The sequence below is a fragment of the Sinocyclocheilus anshuiensis genome, unplaced genomic scaffold (assembly GCF_001515605.1).
Source record: "Sinocyclocheilus anshuiensis isolate Anshui unplaced genomic scaffold, SAMN03320099.WGS_v1.1 scaffold1455, whole genome shotgun sequence".
In the NCBI taxonomy this organism is placed as follows: domain Eukaryota; kingdom Metazoa; phylum Chordata; class Actinopteri; order Cypriniformes; family Cyprinidae; genus Sinocyclocheilus; species Sinocyclocheilus anshuiensis.
In genome coordinates, this window is record NW_015541012.1 from 932,831 (window position 1) to 953,049 (window position 20,219).

Below are 20,219 nucleotides of genomic sequence, written 5' to 3' on the forward strand. Positions count from 1 at the left end.
TCAGAGCGGGGCTGGGATGATTTGTGTGGTTTAATTTTCAGAAATAAATGGCTCAAGGGAGCATCTGACATTTTTGCATTCATTTTAAATTCCCTTTAAAGTTGTTTGCCTCATTTTTTGCAATTTAGCATCACAGAGGATAGCGAAGAGATCTTTGGCAACAGATTAGAGGAAATTATTGAAATCGATGATGCTAAACAATCCAAAACAAATTTATGTTCTATTGGGCTTTTATTATTTTAATACAAAACATAGAAATCACATAACCTTGGTGAAAAACGTGTGTACATTAATATTTCAGAGTGTGTGGACAAAATGTTCTCGTTGCTCTTGGCATCAGTTGATGTGTGGCATACTGCTACGCAAAGGTACTGTCCAAAAGACAGATTTTGATGCCTGCGGCCACTGGCAGAAGATGAACTCCATGGTGTTTCGAGAGCACACATGCATCGCCACACATCTCTCCATGTTCTCCAGGGGCCACTTATTTGGATCCGAAGTAGTCGACCACCCCGCTGCCCTTCAGGCCGTCGAAGAAGAAAAAGTTCCTGTGTGGAGCATCTCTCTGAGACAGCGCCTGTCGAACACATGCAAACAAATCTTCAGACACGTCAGACGCCAAAGACCTTGAATTCTCTAATTAACTGCTTTGATCGAACGCATCAGACTCGTTCTCCATTGTGGCGACAGAGACTGATGGGCGAGGGGCAGCGAGAAACAGAGAGCCATATGCGAATTGCAGCCTGTTTCATCATGCAGGGAGATGGCGAGACAGCCTGGCTTCACTCCACCGCCATGTGGGTTCAAGGCCTGCCCAGCCACCGCCTCTGAGACAACGGCGTTCACTCCATCACCCCACTCAGCCCTGATCCCCACCCTCACGAAGACCCCACCGCATCCCGGGATGACATCACCCTCCAAGAGAGATATTGACGTTTACCATTTACCGTATTCTGTTGTGTGCAACTGGAGCAAATATGTGTTTTTACATGGCCTACACTACAACAGATCCTCTTACTGTCCATAATCCAGGTGTTATTATCCACTCAAGACTGACTGATTACATCACTACGCTTTAGCTTATTTAATCTCGTTCGGTTTATGGAATCATATGAGAAGATTTCAGGCGCTCTCCGCTGGATTTCATCAGTGACCGGAATATTACCTCGTCATTTCTGGCATTTATACACCGTCAACAGATAAAACTTTTGGACTTAGCCCAGATTCTGATGGAGAGGGCAGCTGCCATACGCTTCTCACTGCGCCTCATCAGAAAAGTCACTTTCGCAGCTAGTAAAAACGGAGGGTTTCATGGTTGTGTGGAGAACTAGATTGAAAGGCTGTATGGAGGGGGAAAAGCAAAGCTAGAAAATAAATTTCACATTTCATGTACAAGTAGGACGAGAAAGTGAAAGAAACCAAAACTACAATGAAGACTTCAGACATGTAAATGAATCAAAGATCTCACCTTGACTATCTCTTGTCCAAGAACTCCTCCGACTACAGCGCACACTGGGGCCATCTCAGAGAAACAGTAACTGTGAGGACCAAACACAAGGCAGGAGTTGTAGTTAAGTTGGAGAGAAAAGCCCAAAGTATACTTCAGTTTTTATGCGTATGGTGTGTTCACATCATGTTGGAAAGACTGCATTTATAAGTTTAATGCACATGAACCCAGTGTTTCCGAGTTGGAGACGTATCAGTGAGAAAACATGGTGAACATAATAGATGTAATGTCTATATTGACTGTAAATTTGTTAAAATTAATGAAATTATTATTTTAATTTCCAATAAAACTACCTAAATTGAGTGTTTTCATTAGTTTGTTCTTGTTCCAACTAATCAATTTATTTTTCGAGTGTGAAACTGGCTAGGCAAGTGTTGCCACCTTTTGGAATAACTAATTTGCACAAAAATGTGAACAAAAAAAAACAATGTGCATGTGTCACCATATATGAGCCTATTAAGCTGATGGAAAAATGTATGTTACACACACTGTATGTCTACCCTAGCATATGTGTAACAAGCAAATATATTTCGAGCTAAAGTAAGAGAATAATGGTATTAAGAACGGGTTGACTAGTCATTCAAAAACCCCAAATAGATGATTTTTTAATCCAGGTTTTTTTTTCTTACATATTTTAGCTTTTAATTAGCATGCTGTGCTTCAGTTTTTAGCTACAGTGTGCATGAAGTCTCTCGCAGAAATTCACTACAGCCATGATATTCAGGTGAGTGTGTCTGGACGATACATTGCGTCTCACAGCTTTTTTTTAATTGTTTTTAATTCTGCAGCTATTTTGACAGTTTTTAAGATGGCGCACGTAGTTAAAAATAATCCATCTTTTAAAAAAGCCTGCATTCAGTTCCGTTCTGTTGCACTCTGTCTACTTGAGAGAAACACCCAGTCGGGGTCTGGTGAACCTGAAACCAGACATATTATTATGTTCAACTAGTTGTTCATGAAACCCACCCACTAGTTTTTCACATCCCTGGTTAGTAAGAAAAAAAACGTTGGAGAGAATGAATGTGAACACCGTGTTTCTGCATCTGTAAGTACCTGACAAAGGTATTGGGAAGAAGTTCAGAGCTCAGGCCCATGGTCTCAAGAACATCATTACGGATTTGCAAGAGCAGCTGAGAGTCTTCAGCAAAGCTGTCTGGCTGAGGATCACGACCTTTATCTGTACGAAACTTCAAAAGCACTGTTGGAGTAAGTAAGAGAGAATGAGTGGGGAAAGAGTGGGTTTTCCACATTTAAACAGGACGTAAGTGGAGGAGAGATGTGTTTGAAGATTTGTGTAGCACGTGAAAAGGCATCAAGCCCCTTTAGGCTATTTTCCAAAGTATCACTTCCCCTTTTTTACTGCCCACCAACTACAACACAATGAACCCCAGCCCACTGCATTTCCACCTGGCAGCATAGCACATACACTTACATAAAAAAAAAAACACACACCCACTCATTCGTGTTATCTCACTCTATCTAGCACATAGATGAAATTTTAAGTTTCATAGCTGAATTTCTTGATAGAATTTTCTCCAGATTGTGAAAACAACATCCGAGGGTTTGGAAAAAAATCATTGACGTAATAGTCGCACCACTGGGGTGATAAAACCTCAAATAAATCAGTGAGTTAAGACAGAGGAAACGGCTCTTCCTCAAAAGCTGTTTGAACTGATGCGTGGTATTTTTGAGCACAGCAATGCACTTAAATTCTTGCTTCAGTGCACAAATAGGAAGTGTTATTTTTTCCATAAATGTAATACTAGATGTTTAGGGAGGGGCGGAGGTGCAGTCAGAGTCTGTTATAATGATAGAGAGGTGCGGAGGTGGCATGTTTTGTTTTTGAGAGCCACTGCACATGACTGGCCATGGACAGCCTGTGATGGAAAATGAGCCAGTCTCAGTGAGGACACCAGGTGAGCACTTGTATAAAAAGAGAAATGTTGACTATAATTACACAGATCAACAGGCCCTCCCCCTGATAACGGTGTACGACAGACTGTAGGAGGAAACTGCAATGTCTTCAGCTGCCTGAAAAGACTAACAAAATAACCACTTAAGCCACTGTTTGCACCTTTTATAGTATATATAATATTGTTGCTATTTTTGTTGATTATCTGTGTTAACTGAATGGATGTTTGTGCTTCACATGATCTATCAGTAAATTTTAACATTAATACTTTTATTCAGAAATGACACATTGAAATTATCATAAATGACAGTAAGGATCATTTACAAAAGATTTAGATTTCAAATACATGCTGTCATTTTGAACTTTTTATTAATCAAAGAATCCTGAAAAAAAATGGATCACGATTTCCACAAAAACATTGATAATAATAAGAATTAATGATTTCTAAAGGATCACGTGACATTGAAGACTGGAGTAATGGCTGCTGAAAATTCTGTTTTTCCATCACAGTAATAAATTATATTTTAACATATATTAGAACAGAAAAAGTAATTTTAAATTAGAATAATATTTAAAATTTTTACTGTATTTTTGATCATATAAATGCAGCCTTGGTGAGCATCAGAAACCTCTGGAATGTAGTATGTACCTGAAGATCATCCAGTAAACTGCACAATTTAGGAAGGAAATTCCCATTTACTGAACTTTTTCATGAGTTATTGGATTAATTAAATGTAAAAAATACCTTGCAGAAGGAAGTAGTCTACGGGAATGCGCTTCAGATTGTTTTTGGCCTTCTCATTAGTCCAGTCAACCTCCAGTGCTGCTTTGAGAGAGCAGAAACTGACGGTCTATATAAAGAGAGATGGAGGTTCTTATTATCTTATTAACTTAACTTTAAAGGGTCATAGATGTGACTGAAAACTGAGATATATAGTTAACAGACACCAAAGCCGCCAAAACACCCACCTTTTTCACCATTGTAGTCTCATTGGGGTCAACCTTCAGTTTCTTTGCCTCAGGACCATCATTGGCCTTATTAGACCCTTTCACCACTTTGGGCTTTTCTCTGGCAAGTTTGAATGGGATCATCAGTTTTTTTCCACATGAAAATCAAACACAGCCACCTTTTCATCCACATTTCCTGACTTACTCTACATAGTGATGCTCCTGGCCAAGGTCAGAGAACATGTATCCATGATAACCATACACGTCTCCACAGAAGACCTTAATGTTCCTGGAGGCACAGAGCTGGTCCACTCGCACCATGAGGTCTTTGGAGCACCTGGTCAGACAAACCTGAACAAAACAATGTGCATTAATATGTGGTTGTTTTCAAACCAGTGACCTTGATGGGTCCTTAAAACACATCTTATGGGTACAACCAGAAACAGAACAAAGGTTTGGCAATGACAGACAACTGACCAGAACATTGGCACTCTTATCCAAGGTCCCAAACCTCTCACACCCCCCAATTTTGGGTTTGAGATAAGAATGTGGTGGTGTATTAATAACCATTTGAGATACAGATGACATGCGCCATGATGCGTTAACTGGGTGGATCTTCAAGGACAGATGAATCATCACTTTATCTGTTGACTTGGGTTTGTTTACTTTCCTCATCAGAACACCACCTGTAACCTCATTACTTAAAGTACACCTGAAGTGAACAGGTTATCTAAGCAGGCCTTTTTCAAAGGATGTTCAAAGGTTATGCAATCCACAACTGAATATCAACAACACTTCTCGGAAATACTGTTGCAATGAAGTAGTGCCCTGAGGAGTAACACCTTCACTAGTTCATCTGGGACCAGGGTGCATGGAGAAACATTATGAAACATGTGGCGAGACATTGTCTTTTGACACATTCTTCCTGTCAGTATTATGTGCCTCCAGGCAGCCAGACGTCTCAAAAGAACACATCTTTATCAAGCAGTGACCCCTAGAGGATGCAAAGAAGAAACAAATCATGCCACAAAGGAATATTAATCAGAGCTACCAGCAGCTACCATATGCCTCCACTAAATAGCTGCCACTTGGCATTACATGAAGTCTGTGCTGGCAAATCTTTAATTAAATTTAAGCTCTTGGCTTTAGTCCTCCACTATCTTCAGTCCTTCAAAATGTACACCCCAGTCAGGCTACTGTGAACCCATATGCCTCCACTAAATAGCTGCCACTTGGCATTACATGACGTCTGTGCTGGCAAATCTTTAATTCAATTTAAGCTCTTGGTTTTAGTCCTCCACTATCTTCAGTCCTTCAAAATGTACACCCCAGTCAGGCTACTGTGAACAGCTCCTTATGAAAACCTAGCCCTCCACCCGCTCCCTACATGAAGGCTTCCGGCTTGACCTTGTCCAGGAGCTCCATGTTTGTTTTCTATTGGTGGAATGGACTGCCAAAACAGCTGACTCTACATAAATATTCAACTCTTGGAACACAAAAAGAAAATTTTTGAAGGATATATGCTGGCCACTATTTTCTAATTAATGAAAGTGAAGTAAAATTACAAAAAGCACTTTAAAAGGATCATAAAAGTGGTCAATATGACTATATTCCAGGTCTTCTGAATCAATATGATAGCTTTGTGTGAGGAAGAGACTGAAATGTAAGTTTTCTGGAGAACTTTTATGGCACTTTTGATTTATTTTTAAAGCTTGCGACCTCCTGTGACCATTAACTGTGATTATAGAAAAGAATGATCGGTACATTATTCAACTTTTCTTTCTTTCTTTTCTTGTGTGCTCCACAGAAGAAAGTCATACAGATTTGGAAAAACATAAGTGATGCTATATACTTGTTCTTTTTCTCAGCCCAAAATTATTATGCATGACAAATCATAATTAAAAGTCATAGATTATTAAATAAATCAGAATTATGGCATACTAAATCAAAATTATGACAAAAAAAGTCATAATTATATAAATTATAACATTTAATAACATATTAATTATAAATAAATGATAACATAAGTAAATTATTGAATTAGTTGAAATTGTCATACAAAGTTATAAAAAGTAAAAAGATATAGTCAAAAAATTGAGAAGTCACAATTAGAACATAGAAAGTTACAATTGATTTAAAAAAATTATTTGCCATAATTACGACTTCATCTCAATTTCAACTTTTTATTTAATAATTGACTTAGCATGTCAATTTCAACTTTTTATTTCATTATGACTTAGTATGTAAATTTCAACTTTTTATTTCATAATTATGAGATTATCTCATCATTTCAATTTATGTCATAATTATCAATTGTCATAATATGATTTACCAAAACATTTTTTTTTATTTTGTGGCAGAAATGGGCTTCCATACATAAAAATTGCTTATTTGTGATTCACAAAAAATAGATATTTTACCTCAAAACCTGCTCAAGCAATGCCCTGTACTTGTTGCACAAAACATCCCAGTACTTGTTGTCTCATTATGAGATTATCTCATCATTTCAATTTATGTCATAATTATCAATTATGTCATAATATGATTTACCAAAACATTTTTTTTTATTTTGTGGCAGAAATGGGCTTCCATACATAAAAACTGCTTATTTGTGATTCACAAAAAATAGATATTTTACCTCAAAACCTGCTCAAGCAATGCCCTGTACTTGTTGCACAAAACATCCCAGTACTTGTTGTCTCAAATGATTCTTTCATGCATGTACAATTCATCCAGACAATGAATTAATTCAGTGTATTGTTGGCTTCCTCTTGACTAAACTTGCATCGTTTATTAAGAAATCGCCTGAAAATAACACCACACATACACAAGAGAAGACAAAGACATTCACTCACAAAGTTTCCTGTGTAGTATCAAGAGAAACAGATAAAAGAGAATAGATGATGTTAAAACCCCCCTCCTCTTTCTGTGTCCCACCATCGCTTCCCCCTCCTCCTGAACTCTCACTAGCACTCCCAGAGGGAGGGTTCAGACAGCTCCCAGACAGAGAGAAGATGAAAGACTGCCTGTCTGCGCTTTGAACAGGGTATGTATGCTGACTGCATCTTCCACAGCCAACAACAGAGTCCTGATTTAAAGAAAATATGGCCTGCAACATATCATACGCTTGGAAAAGAGCACACGCTTGGAAAAGTCCAAACCAAGTCTCAGATAAAAGTCTGTGTCTAGATCTGACGTTGGCTGTTCATAGATGGGTTCACACTGAGGTTGAGGGAAAAACAAGGCAAAAAAAGCTACAAACACATTAAATGAAAATGATCAATTGTGTATAGAGACATCTAGTGGACATGAAAGGCACAAAGGTAAATAATCTATCAATGATATACCGATTAACCTCTATCACACCTGATGTCAAGCAGACAGTTCCTGTCCATCAGACTTTCCATAGAAATATAAAATTTATTATGGGATTTCTGTACTATAAGATTTGCATTGGTATTGCAATATGTACTGTAAAGTTGCACAACAAATTTGGTCCCTGAAAATAAGGATTCTGTTCTATTGTATTTACAATACTCAAGTGTCTCTAAAATATTCTTGTGTCCTTTTATAGTTGATGAACAATCAGACAGTAGCTCACAACATAAGATTGCCTGTTGGTCTTGTGTATGATTTAGTTATGTTAATATACAAATTATCCCGCAAAACTGCTTGTTCCGGCACTCACCGCATCAAACTGGAAGAAAAAGTCATCCGGCTTGCTCTCCACTGCATCAGTGTCTGCCTTCACTTCCACCATTGGGTTGAGTAACTGAGCTCTCTCCAGAGAGGCCTGGGCCTGGTTCTGACCATCTGCATCCACAGGGATCAGGAACTGAGCATATCTGGACTCCTGTGTCACCTGATTGATGGAAGCCAAATAACACGTAGTTATGTACCTGTTAAGGTGCTTTTATGAGTGGTAAGGAATTATTTACAGGAATAATTCACCCAAAAATCCATACAACCTTATGTCATTCCAACCCTGTTACGTCTTCAGTGGAACACAAAACAAATGTTAAACATCTAGGGACTGATAGCCTCAGTCACTATTCACTTTCATTGCATCTCTTTTCCATAAAATAAAAGTGCATGCTGCTGACTCTCGTTTGCTGTTCCCAGAACATGAAGGACATTAACAAATGATGAAAGATTGAGGTGAACTACCCCTTTAAGTCAGTCTATATATGATACCTGCTCATGGTCCAGGAGAGTCAGTCCTTTGACCCCAGCCAAAATAAGGTTCTTTGCTACTTCTGCACCAAGACCCCGGAGACCAACAAGAAGCACCCGTGATCCCCTAAGTCTGAAAATGTAAAATGTATATGCATTTCCTTTATTATAGTGCTTATTATTTATGCACACCTAGTCCAAAAATGCATTCCCTAATACACCATTTTTATTTCAGATTAAAAGCATGAATGCGAAAGATACTCAAATAATGCATTTAAAATCATACTTATGATTAATGCTAGAAAAAAGGTTTATGCATTATTCTTAAACAATTAGCCGAAAACACCTTAAAATAATATGAGTACAGTTAGTTGTTCTTTATGTACGAAACAGTTATCTACCAACCTTTTTTGAGCATCGAGACCCCAGAGGCGAATCTGACGATCATACTGCGCAGCCTCCTCCTCGCTGATTAAATTGTCTTCTTTTTCGATGGTATCAATCATTTCAAAATATTGCCGTTTTTAATAATATCCTGTACAGGACTGGCTGAGAGGTTAGTTTGACTATTCTACGCTCTGTTTTTTTTACTGCCCATTCCATGGGAAAGAAACGCCGCTCAGTGATACTCGTTGAGGCGCGCAATGATGACGTGTGAGCGGTGGGAACGCGCCAGATTCAGACAAGTACAAGTACTGCTCACTGCAGAGCCAAATGACCTCCAGCTCCTCCCATTTGGCTCTGCAGCGAGCACCCTCGATTCAGAGCGCAGCAACAGACATGTTCTTCTTCTTCTTTTGTGTTTAATGGCGGTTGGCAAACCAGCTTAAGGTGCATTTCCGCCACCTACTGGGATGGAGTGTGAGGCCTCGATTAACGAATATATTATATACTACTAATAAAAAAATAAAATAAATAAAAATTCTTCTAATCAACTCTGTATCTCTCAGATATTTTAGAAGAAAATCATAAACCCTTAGATGTTTCTGTGCATTCTGAAATATATTCATAACTGAAATGTCATTGATTTCCATATCTCTTAGTTTTTCAACAAGTTGCTTTCTTTGTCTATTATATGCCTCACAATGTAAAAGCACATGTTCAACTGTTTCTGTAACTGCAGCTATCTAACTCACTTCTTCCTATTATATGCAATTAATAATTAAGGTTAGAGTGTCCTATACAGATCCTGGTTATAACAGTATCTTCTCTTCTGTTTCCATATACCTTTCTTTCAATCCCCACTTTATGTTGAATGCTAAATAAGTGTCTCCCTTTTGACTCTTTATTCCATACGTCTTGCCACATACTTCCAACTGCTGTTTTAATAATACCTTTTACTTCTGTTTTACTTAAAGGAATTTCTATGTCAATCTCTTCTTTTCTCAATGCTGACTTGGCCAGCTTATCCACCTCCTCATTTCCTTCTACACCTACATGGGCAGGTATCCATAAAAACTCTACTCTTACTCCTGTTTGGTTTATTCTATATAAATTCTGTAATCTTTCATAAAGTATATCCTGTCTAGATGCTGATTTCCCACTATTTAAGCTGTTTAATACTGAATATGAATAATAGACATTTTCCAGCAACTCTAGGTCTTTAAAATCCATCAACTGTGTTTTGTATATGATATTTTTAATTCTTACAATGTATATTTGCATAAATGAATGATTGTGTATGTGTACTGTGTATAGCTCGCCCTTGTTTCTAACAACTAATTACATTAATTAACTAAAGAATGGACCACATAGAAATAGAAAAGAGCGTGGTTTAATGTATTATAAGCCAATTATGTTTACGTACATTAATTGGAAATGCTGTCCTTTGCCATTCCGTTGTAATCTAATTACATATAAATAAAAAGAAAGAATAAAATAAAAAATATATATTTTTAAACATTGTCACGAAATTATTCAGAGTCAGTATAATATTATCATACTAACTTGGTTTTCATTTAAACATAATTTAGCAGTGTAGTAATCTTAACTATACAAGGAGATAAAATATGTTTACTGGAGTGTACACCACAGTTTATATCATTAAATTATTATTTACTTGGTGCATGCTCACAAAATACTGGGTAGAATATTGGGATCATAACACAAAGTCCTATCATGCAAAAAAATAAAAATTAAACAGTCTATACAAAACTATTTCAGAAACAATTGAATGTGTCCCAGCGTAAATATCTAGGCTAAATTATAACTAAAGCTGCTGTTTACTGGCCATTTAAAACAGTGAATCTCAGCCAGGGGGCCTGAGTAAACTTCCAAGGGGACATAAAATTATTTTAACCTAACTTAAAATGCAAAAAAAAAAATGCAATCAAGAAACTGAAATCATATTTGTACCCCTCAATGGCTATTGTTTTTTTTTTATTTTTATGAAGAACATATAGATCTTGAAACTTCAAAAAATCAGAAAATTAATTGTGGATACTAGTTAAAAAAAAAACAAAACCGTATTTGCTCTTCGTGACCCGCTCGGTCATTTCCGTGACAGACGACGTCACGTCGCAAAAGCCCGCCCCTTCTCCTCGGAGAAGAAGCGTCGCCATTTTAAGTGAACGAGTTTCATTTCACATCGCAACTGTAGGACGGAGAACCTCAGGAACGTTTTCAACCTGTTTCTCTTTTAAACTGTTAGTGGGGAATTGACTACTATGAACTGAATCTCTTCCTAAAGCCAATCAACAAGTAGATCAAAGTCAAGTAACGCATAAGACAGTTGATTTTTTTGCACTGAATGTAGTACGTTAGAGGAAATGGCTGTGGAAAGCATGACTGTCCATCCAAACTCCCCAACAGCCAACCACGAACACAACAGTCTTCTCACTGACGAAAGGTCGAGTAATATCATCATATTTCTATCCAACTATTGATTTGTCCTTTGCTTTTTTTTTTTTTCAAAAACAAAAAGCACGGGCATTTGCTTTTTTTCTTTCAAAGGGATTAAAGTCGCATTTTCTGGGAAGCGTACAGAGGTAACGAAACGCCATCTTGAAACGTTACACAGCGCAATCTGGAAGGTCACAAGCGAATCAGGAAAACATCCAGAATATGATCAAATTTACATTTTCAGTAATTTATCGAAGCTTTTTAAGCGATCGAAGATCAAGGGGCCACCACTACGCCAAAACATTGCTCCAGTAACTCCCGTGTTTTCATCACAGATAGAGAACAGACGGACAAAAGAAAAACACGTTTTTGGTTAATAACATGAAACTAAAATTCGACTTGATGCCAAAAGCAAACTATGTAATGTGGTGGGAAAGTGGCAAAATACATCCCTGCTAACGCATTTAGGAATTTGTATCTTTAACCATCGCAAGGCCTGAACAACGCTAAAGCTAGCATTGCTAACAGTTAGCAGATCACTACAATTGAAATACAACAACACGGCTAATGAATAGCGACGGACTAGCACGGTTTATAACGTCCGCTTGATTAATCATTCTTTTATTTTGTTTAATTAGTCATCGAATATTGTACGATTTAGTTTATCTTTACGTAATATTGTTATTTTCACTAGGCGATGTTAATTTGTAACAGTTTAGCACTTAGCATACGTGCTAAATGTCACGAGCTACGCACTTATATTTATTGGAGACGTCACTAAAATGACTTAAATATATGTGCTTATTCCTTTAGTGTTTTGCATGTTTGAGTTTTGCGTTTGTATTTCAAAGTAACTTAAATAACGTTAATATAATCATACCGATATATTTTCAAATAGTACGTTCTTGGAGTTTACTGTTATTTTTAAAATATTTATTTCGTAAAGCTATTTACGAAATAAATCACATTTTTAACGTCTCATTAATTTAACTTGCGACATTTTAATGATACGAACTATTAATGGAAATTATTTGTTCCCTTATTTTTAAAGTTGTTTTGGCTTGTTAAATACTGTTCCTCAAGTCCTCCACGTCGATTAATTTATTGACAGTAGAAAATAATGTAGTAACGTATGTTAATAATTTGTTACATATTCCATAATAGGTTCCCCTGTTTTTTTTTTTCATATTCTAGTTTTGTTGTGAACTAGTTAGCTTTATGTGCACATACACCCCTCATGAGCCAGTGCTTTCTCCAGTGTCTCAAAAGCATTCAAGTTCTTACCAAAACATGAAGCAAAACACAAAGGTGCTTAACCAAACCACCATTGTCTGCAAGTGCCCAAAATGCAACATCTCACCTACCTTGAAAGTCATTTATTTATAAATTAGTATTTCACAGTAAGTATTTTCAGTTCATTGCTAGAAATTTAAAGGCCAACACATTTGATTTTCTTTGCTTGAAATGTGCCTTATTGGATACTTACAGTAAACAAAATTTGTTAACATTTTTTTTAACTAGAGGTAGTTGTCAAACTGTCTGCCAACACTTTATATGAACAAGCAATCTATTCTTTTTAGCAGTTGTCAGTTTCCCCCAAGGTGCATAATAATATAAGTAATACAAGTGTGGCCCTTATAATATATTGTCTGGTCCGTGTCTGACCATATTTTTTTTTTATCACTTCAGTATGTTCTATAACTCGCAGGAGTGAAAGATTATGCATGCAGGTGAAGTTGTGGTTGAGGTCTCTTCACCCTCTCTTAGATAACTGCTAAAGCTTGTAGATTTTTATTCACAACATGTTATAAATTATTGTGGCAGATAGAGACGAAGGGATTTGTAGTTAATGCAGTGATAATTCATTAATTAATTCCCTCTAGTACTTTAGGATATTACTAACTGTTCAGAGAAGCAGATGACATAAGTTTAGCCTCATTAAATGAAAGTTATAATTCATACAGTAAATTGAAACAGGATTTTGTATATTTATTGTAATTGTGAAAAGCTTTGGAAGAACCTTGAAAAATATCCACATAAGTTGAAGATTTAAAATTAAGGAAAATAAGTTTTGTCTTTCAGTAAATTTTATAGAAATGGGTGGATTGTTATGACCCTCATGCAGACTTTAGACTGTTTGTAACATGTCTGGGGGTATTAAATTGTCATCGCTTGCTGATTGCTTTTTTGTACTAGTTAAAGAGACTGATATATATTATAAGCATTATGTAGATGTGTCAGCTGATTTACCTTCTGTGGTAATAATTGAATCTTGTATTATTTGAATTATATCTCACCCACTGCTTTGCACTGCAGTTCATCTGGTAGCACATGTGCTCTTGTCAGAAGTTGCATTGCACAGACCTGTTTTTTTTTATAGGCCAAAGTTGAGTGGTTAGGTGATAATGCTTTGTCAATGCACGATGTAAAAGTGCAGCAGTGCTTCTTTGTCTTATGTGGCAACTCCTTATTGCTGGATAGGAGTTTTAAAGGGCTGGCCTGCCTAAATGTAATATTTATCCTGTATGAACTTTTGTGTTAGATCTATAAGCAGAGTGGCTTTGAGTTGTTCTCAGCAGGGCACAAATGAGCAGTGAACGTTTGACACCCTTAGTGTGAAGATTGAAGCAAGTAAATTACAGCATTGCGTCTGTAGAGTGGCAGCCCTGTTTATAAAGAGATCTCTCTTGCCCTTTAGCTCTATGCTCACTGTCTATAGTCTGAATGTTTGAAGATCAGTTAAGACATCTCAATTTGCTTAGTTATCTACACTGTAATGACAAGTGAATTGTTAAAAGCCAGACCAGCGGAAATCATCATGTCAGAATTAAGAATGAAGGCCCAGCTAAAAAGCAATTAATAGATTGAATGTTCTGTTCTGCACAGTTTATCACAACAGTATCCTTTATGCAAGTAACCAGTTATCATAGACTAAGAAGCCAATAAGAGTTCTCCATTGGCAGTGAGTCAAAAAGAAAAAAAGTAATTTCCTGCGTAGTCCTGTTCAGAGTTGTGACATTCTTTTTGTATTTTGTCAAACAGGCAAGAAGATGGGGAACTGGAAGAAGGCGAGTTGGAGGATGACGGCGGAGAGGCAGAGATGCCCAGCGGTGAGGGAGCTGATCCCCAGGATAAACCTCGCCGAAGCAAGGAGCACCATGCCAGTGAATCAGATGATGAAAAGTCACATCGGCGGAAGAGAAAGAGAAAGAGAGAGAGAGAGCGTGAAAAAGAAAAAAGGAGGGCCAAGAAAAAGCGTAAATCAAAGCACAAGGTAAGTGTTTTTGTTGTTTTTGAAAATAATTTCTTATGCTCACCAAAGCTGCGTTTATTTGATCGAAATATAGTAAAACAGTTAATATTGTGAAATATTACTACAATAACACTTTCTGTTTTAATATATTTTAAAATGTATTTTATTCCCGTGATGGCAAAGCTGAATTTGAGCAACCTTTCCTCCAGTCTTCAGTGTCACATGATTAGTGGTCGACCGATATGGGATTTTTAATGGCCGATGACGAGGTCAATATTGAGAAATCAATCTGGCCGATATAATACACGTAATTACAGTAAATGAGAGACATGCAGAAAATTGGTGAAACTAAATGAACATATATTATGCATAAATATTTATTAAAACCTACATTTAAAAAAATGTAAACAATTGCGGTAACATTTAGTGCAGCCTTTCCTTTTCTTTTGCTGAAACATCTACAAAAAATATATTTATAATACCTAAACAATTAAAATGTAAACAACAGAGGTAACACTTAAATGAACAAGGTTTAGTGCAGCCTTTCTAACATTCATTAATATTCATAAATTATTGTCAAAAATAGTATGTGTAATTCAATGTTTAGTTTACTGAGCAACAGGTTGTTTTAATTATAGTATGGGATAGTTGGTTAATAATAAAGATTTATGTCCCTGATCTGTTTCGTTTTGCTTGTCTGTTTCATTGTAAAAATAATACAAGCCTGAAGGCATATAATTAAATGCTTTGTTATCAGTATATATAATTAAATAAGACCGGAACATATGAAAAGGTATGCTTCACGTGATATTACGCCAATCATGGGCAATCAAGTACAGCAGATATTCATGAATAAACATGTAAAGGAATTCAAACGTATTATTATTATTACTTAACATAGAGTTTTCATGTCGACCCAGCTTTCATTCTGGAGTGCACCAGCTTTTGAGTCCACCGGAAAACAGTGTCTTGTTTAGAAGTACCCGAGAACAATGCGCATATCTGAGGAAGAGCCATTTGTGGGATTTTTGATTGTTTGTGAGGTAAACACGGTTTAATTTTTTTTAATTAGTTCAAGCACATTCTCCCACCGGAGCTGCCACTGGACTGGATCTAATGTTTTACAGTACGTTTGAATAAGACTTTGCTGCACGTTGTTATTGTATGTAACAGAGCGTAGTGTCTAGGGCTGCCCCCATAATAGTCGACTAACCATTAGTCGACGAGAAGAGGCTTGGTCGACCAAAATGTTATTAGTCGCTTAGTCACAGGAAAAAAAAAATCCACAGGAAGTGGTGAGGTCACGCAGTCCGTGACGGACAGATCGTTAATGGCTGGATTTTGTGGTAATACAGTAACGTTACATCCAAACGCTCGCCTATCATTCATTGACCTCAAATATGGCTTATCATCTGAAATATGTAAGTAGTAGCAAATTTACATGGCCGCTCAATCTAATGTTAACCTAGAAAAATGTGCGCTACTCAAGTGTCTATACAAGGTTTAGTGCAGCCTTTCTAACATTCATTAATATTCATAAATTATTGTCAAAAATAGTATGTGTAATTCAATGTTTAGTTTACTGAGCAACAGGTTGTTTTAATTATAGTATGGGATAGTTGGTTAATAATAAAGATTTTTTTCTCTGATCTGTTTCGTTTTGCTTGTCTGTTTCATTGTAAAAATAATACAATCCTGAAGGTGTATAATTACATGCTTGGTTATCAGGATATAGGATAAGGAATTCAAACGTATTATTATTACTCAACAGAGTTCTCATGTCGACCCAGCTTTCATTCTGGAGTGATCTACACTGTAATGACAAGTGAATTGTTAAAAGCCAGACCAGCGGAAATCATCATGTCAGAATTAAGAATGAAGGCCCAGCTAAAAAGCAATTAATAGATTGAATGTTCTGTTCTGCACAGTTTATCACAACAGTATCCTTTATGCAAGTAACCAGTTATCATAGACTAAGAAGCCAATAAGAGTTCTCCATTGGCAGTGAGTCAAAAAGAAAAAAAGTAATTTCCTGCGTAGTCCTGTTCAGAGTTGTGACATTCTTTTTGTATTTTGTCAAACAGGCAAGAAGATGGGGAACTGGAAGAAGGCGAGTTGGAGGATGACGGCGGAGAGGCAGAGATGCCCAGCGGTGAGGGAGCTGATCCCCAGGATAAACCTCGCCGAAGCAAGGAGCACCATGCCAGTGAATCAGATGATGAAAAGTCACATCGGCGGAAGAGAAAGAGAAAGAGAGAGAGAGAGCGTGAAAAAGAAAAAAGGAGGGCCAAGAAAAAGCGTAAATCAAAGCACAAGGTAAGTGTTTTTGTTGTTTTTGAAAATAATTTCTTATGCTCACCAAAGCTGCGTTTATTTGATCGAAATATAGTAAAACAGTTAATATTGTGAAATATTACTACAATAACACTTTCTGTTTTAATATATTTTAAAATGTATTTTATTCCCGTGATGGCAAAGCTGAATTTGAGCAACCTTTCCTCCAGTCTTCAGTGTCACATGATTAGTGGTCGACCGATATGGGATTTTTAATGGCCGATGACGAGGTCAATATTGAGAAATCAATCTGGCCGATATAATACACGTAATTACAGTAAATGAGAGACATGCAGAAAATTGGTGAAACTAAATGAACATATATTATGCATAAATATTTATTAAAACCTACATTTAAAAAAATGTAAACAATTGCGGTAACATTTAGTGCAGCCTTTCCTTTTCTTTTGCTGAAACATCTACAAAAAATATATTTATAATACCTAAACAATTAAAATGTAAACAACAGAGGTAACACTTAAATGAACAAGGTTTAGTGCAGCCTTTCTAACATTCATTAATATTCATAAATTATTGTCAAAAATAGTATGTGTAATTCAATGTTTAGTTTACTGAGCAACAGGTTGTTTTAATTATAGTATGGGATAGTTGGTTAATAATAAAGATTTATGTCCCTGATCTGTTTCGTTTTGCTTGTCTGTTTCATTGTAAAAATAATACAAGCCTGAAGGCATATAATTAAATGCTTTGTTATCAGTATATATAATTAAATAAGACCGGAACATATGAAAAGGTATGCTTCACGTGATATTACGCCAATCATGGGCAATCAAGTACAGCAGATATTCATGAATAAACATGTAAAGGAATTCAAACGTATTATTATTATTACTTAACATAGAGTTTTCATGTCGACCCAGCTTTCATTCTGGAGTGCACCAGCTTTTGAGTCCACCGGAAAACAGTGTCTTGTTTAGAAGTACCCGAGAACAATGCGCATATCTGAGGAAGAGCCATTTGTGGGATTTTTGATTGTTTGTGAGGTAAACACGGTTTAATTTTTTTTAATTAGTTCAAGCACATTCTCCCACCGGAGCTGCCACTGGACTGGATCTAATGTTTTACAGTACGTTTGAATAAGACTTTGCTGCATGTTGTTATTGTATGTAACAGAGCGTAGTGTCTAGGGCTGCCCCCATAATAGTCGACTAACCATTAGTCGACGAGAAGAGGCTTGGTCGACCAAAATGTTATTAGTCGCTTAGTCACAGGAAAAAAAAAATCCACAGGAAGTGGTGAGGTCACGCAGTCCGTGACGGACAGATCGTTAATGGCTGGATTTTGTGGTAATACAGTAACGTTACATCCAAACGCTCGCCTATCATTCATTGACCTCAAATATGGCTTATCATCTGAAATATGTAAGTAGGAGCAAATTTACATGGCCGCTCAATCTAATGTTAACCTAGAAAAATGTGCGCTACTCAAGTGTCTATGCGGAGTGTGAAAGCTGAACAGTAGCAGTAGCAAGTAAGTGCAGTGCAGTCACTTGCTCTTAAAATACTCTGTCATTTTTGTCATACAGATAAGAGTAATACATCTTGCGAATCTGTAAAGCCTCTACGTTTATTTGTGTGCACTCACTATAACAACAAAACATTGCGCTTTTGTAAAATAATGAAAGCAAACAGGATGTGCTTTCTGCCGTCTCGGCCTCTGTGAACTTGAGCGCGAAACTCCGTGTATACTTGCCTTACAGACATGAAAAATATATCTATAGAGAGTGAAATGTCTACTTTCAAATGAAATAATTCAAATCTGAAAAAAAAAACTAATATTCTCAGATTATGTAATCCGTATGAAACTTGCATGCAGGCGCATCCACTACTGTGGAGATGACGAGTCCGTGTCGCCAAATTAATCTCTTTAGCCGAAAACACTAGTTTATCAATAGATTATTAAAATGTTAATGCAGTTTAATCTTACTGTTTTCCCTGTCACATTCATCATCATTACTTCTGCCGGTGGGCTGTGGCAAGCTTTATGCGTGCACTTGAGTGCTTATTAGGCTATGTTGGCAATTAAAGGCTCATTAGCATGATTTAAATGGTTTATTAATAAACGTACAATTAGTCGACTAATGCTTAAAATGAACGAATACTAGTCGACCAGAAAAATCTTTAGTCGAGGGCAGCTCTAGTAGTGTCACATTAGAAAGTGAATGACGATTGGTCATTTTACTGTCTGTCAGGTGCTGGCTTCACGTCTTAGTGGCTTGATTTAAAGAGGAATGGTGTCATAATCCATTTTGAAAAACATCGGCCACACGGAAAGATTTATTGGCTGATGCCGATATTTTTAAATTCAAAATATCGGCCACGGCGATTAGGGGTGTAAGGATTCACTCAACTCACGATTCGATTCACGATTTTGATTTCACGATTTGGTTCGATTCAACATTTTTTTTGTTTTTTTTACAAAATTAGATTTAATACAAATTATCAATTAAATATGTCCTTTTATTATTGCTTAGACAAAATACTGTACGTCTCTTTGTGAAATTGAAATATAACACTATAATAATTAGGGCTATCGATTCAGATGTTCCAATTCGATTCGATTTCGATTTTCAAGCTCTCAATTCGATTCGATTTGATATTCGATTTTGATTTTTTATTTCAATTCTCGATTCGATTTGACTGTATGAATGAATATAGATATAATACAAATCCTATATTTATAAAAAATGAACAGTGAACATAAGATTACAAATGGTTAATTAATAGGAAATTAAGAGCCACAAACCTGTATATTAAACACTTTTTATTTTAGGTACACTTGGGTACAATAAAACAAAACCCAACTCTATATTTCAAATGCATACAATGAATAGAAAGAATTTTGATGCAAGATGAAAAACTGATGCTGAAAATTGGACAAGTCAGAACAGTCGCGCATGCCTTGATCAACAGGATCAGGTTATTTTATGTTTAAGATAAAACAAACATAAAATCTCACAGCATTAGCTGTAACATGGAGGCTGCAAGCCTATGAACGGTGTAGGAAAACTAATACTGGCTTTTGGGTGATAGTTCACCCAAAAATAAAAATTCTGTCATCATTTATGCATGTATGAATTTCTTTTCTTCTGTTGAACACAAAAGAAGATATTTTGAAGAATATGGATAACCAAACTGTTTTGGTACCCATTGACTTCCATATATTTTTCTCCATACTATGGAAGTCAACTCAATAGGGCCCATCAACTGTTTGGCATATAGCTTTGTTCT

At 36.5% G+C, this 20,219-nt stretch overlaps 2 protein-coding genes across 4 annotated transcripts in view; one reads left to right on the forward strand and one right to left on the reverse strand.

The window, feature by feature from the left end:
- Positions 1 to 214: 214 nt before the first annotated feature.
- LOC107690439 (SUMO-activating enzyme subunit 1-like) lies at positions 215 to 9,282 on the reverse strand. 3 transcript variants are annotated; one of them, XM_016488782.1, is made up of 9 exons: positions 8,946 to 9,282; positions 8,562 to 8,673; positions 8,056 to 8,229; positions 4,573 to 4,718; positions 4,389 to 4,488; positions 4,165 to 4,270; positions 2,561 to 2,705; positions 1,469 to 1,538; positions 215 to 577 (listed from the first exon to the last, which is right to left on the reverse strand). In XM_016488782.1, the coding sequence occupies exons 1-9, from the start codon at positions 9,044 to 9,046 to the stop codon at positions 485 to 487; spliced, it is 1,047 nt and encodes a 348-aa protein (XP_016344268.1). In that variant the 5' UTR covers positions 9,047 to 9,282; the 3' UTR covers positions 215 to 484. The 3 variants fall into 3 exon arrangements, with proteins under 3 accessions (XP_016344268.1, XP_016344270.1, XP_016344269.1); XM_016488783.1 differs by lacking the exon at positions 215 to 577 and adding an exon at positions 584 to 1,340; XM_016488784.1 differs by lacking the exons at positions 8,056 to 8,229; positions 8,562 to 8,673; positions 8,946 to 9,282 and adding an exon at positions 4,845 to 5,158.
- A 1,783-nt stretch (positions 9,283 to 11,065) lies between these two features.
- The window catches only part of LOC107690443 (zinc finger CCCH domain-containing protein 4-like), an 18,612-nt gene continuing 9,458 nt past the window's right edge, over positions 11,066 to 20,219 (forward strand). Inside the window, 2 exon segments of the mRNA XM_016488788.1 lie at positions 11,066 to 11,388; positions 14,424 to 14,655. Coding sequence (XP_016344274.1) covers positions 11,309 to 11,388; positions 14,424 to 14,655 — 312 coding nt within the window. The 5' untranslated portion in view covers positions 11,066 to 11,308.

Bases quoted from the DNA above. Each gene is read 5' to 3' on its own strand.
- LOC107690439 (XM_016488782.1), bottom strand. From the start codon at position 9,046: ATGATTGATACCATCGAAAAAGAAGACAATTTAATCAGCGAGGAGGAG. The intron at 8,674-8,945 runs GTTGGTAGATAA...TTACATTTTCAG, and splicing joins GGTCTCGATGCTCAAAAAAG to ACTTAGGGGATCACGGGTGC. The intron at 4,719-8,055 runs GTGAGTGCCGGA...TGTTTTGTTCAG, and splicing joins TTTTCTTCCAGTTTGATGCG to GTTTGTCTGACCAGGTGCTC.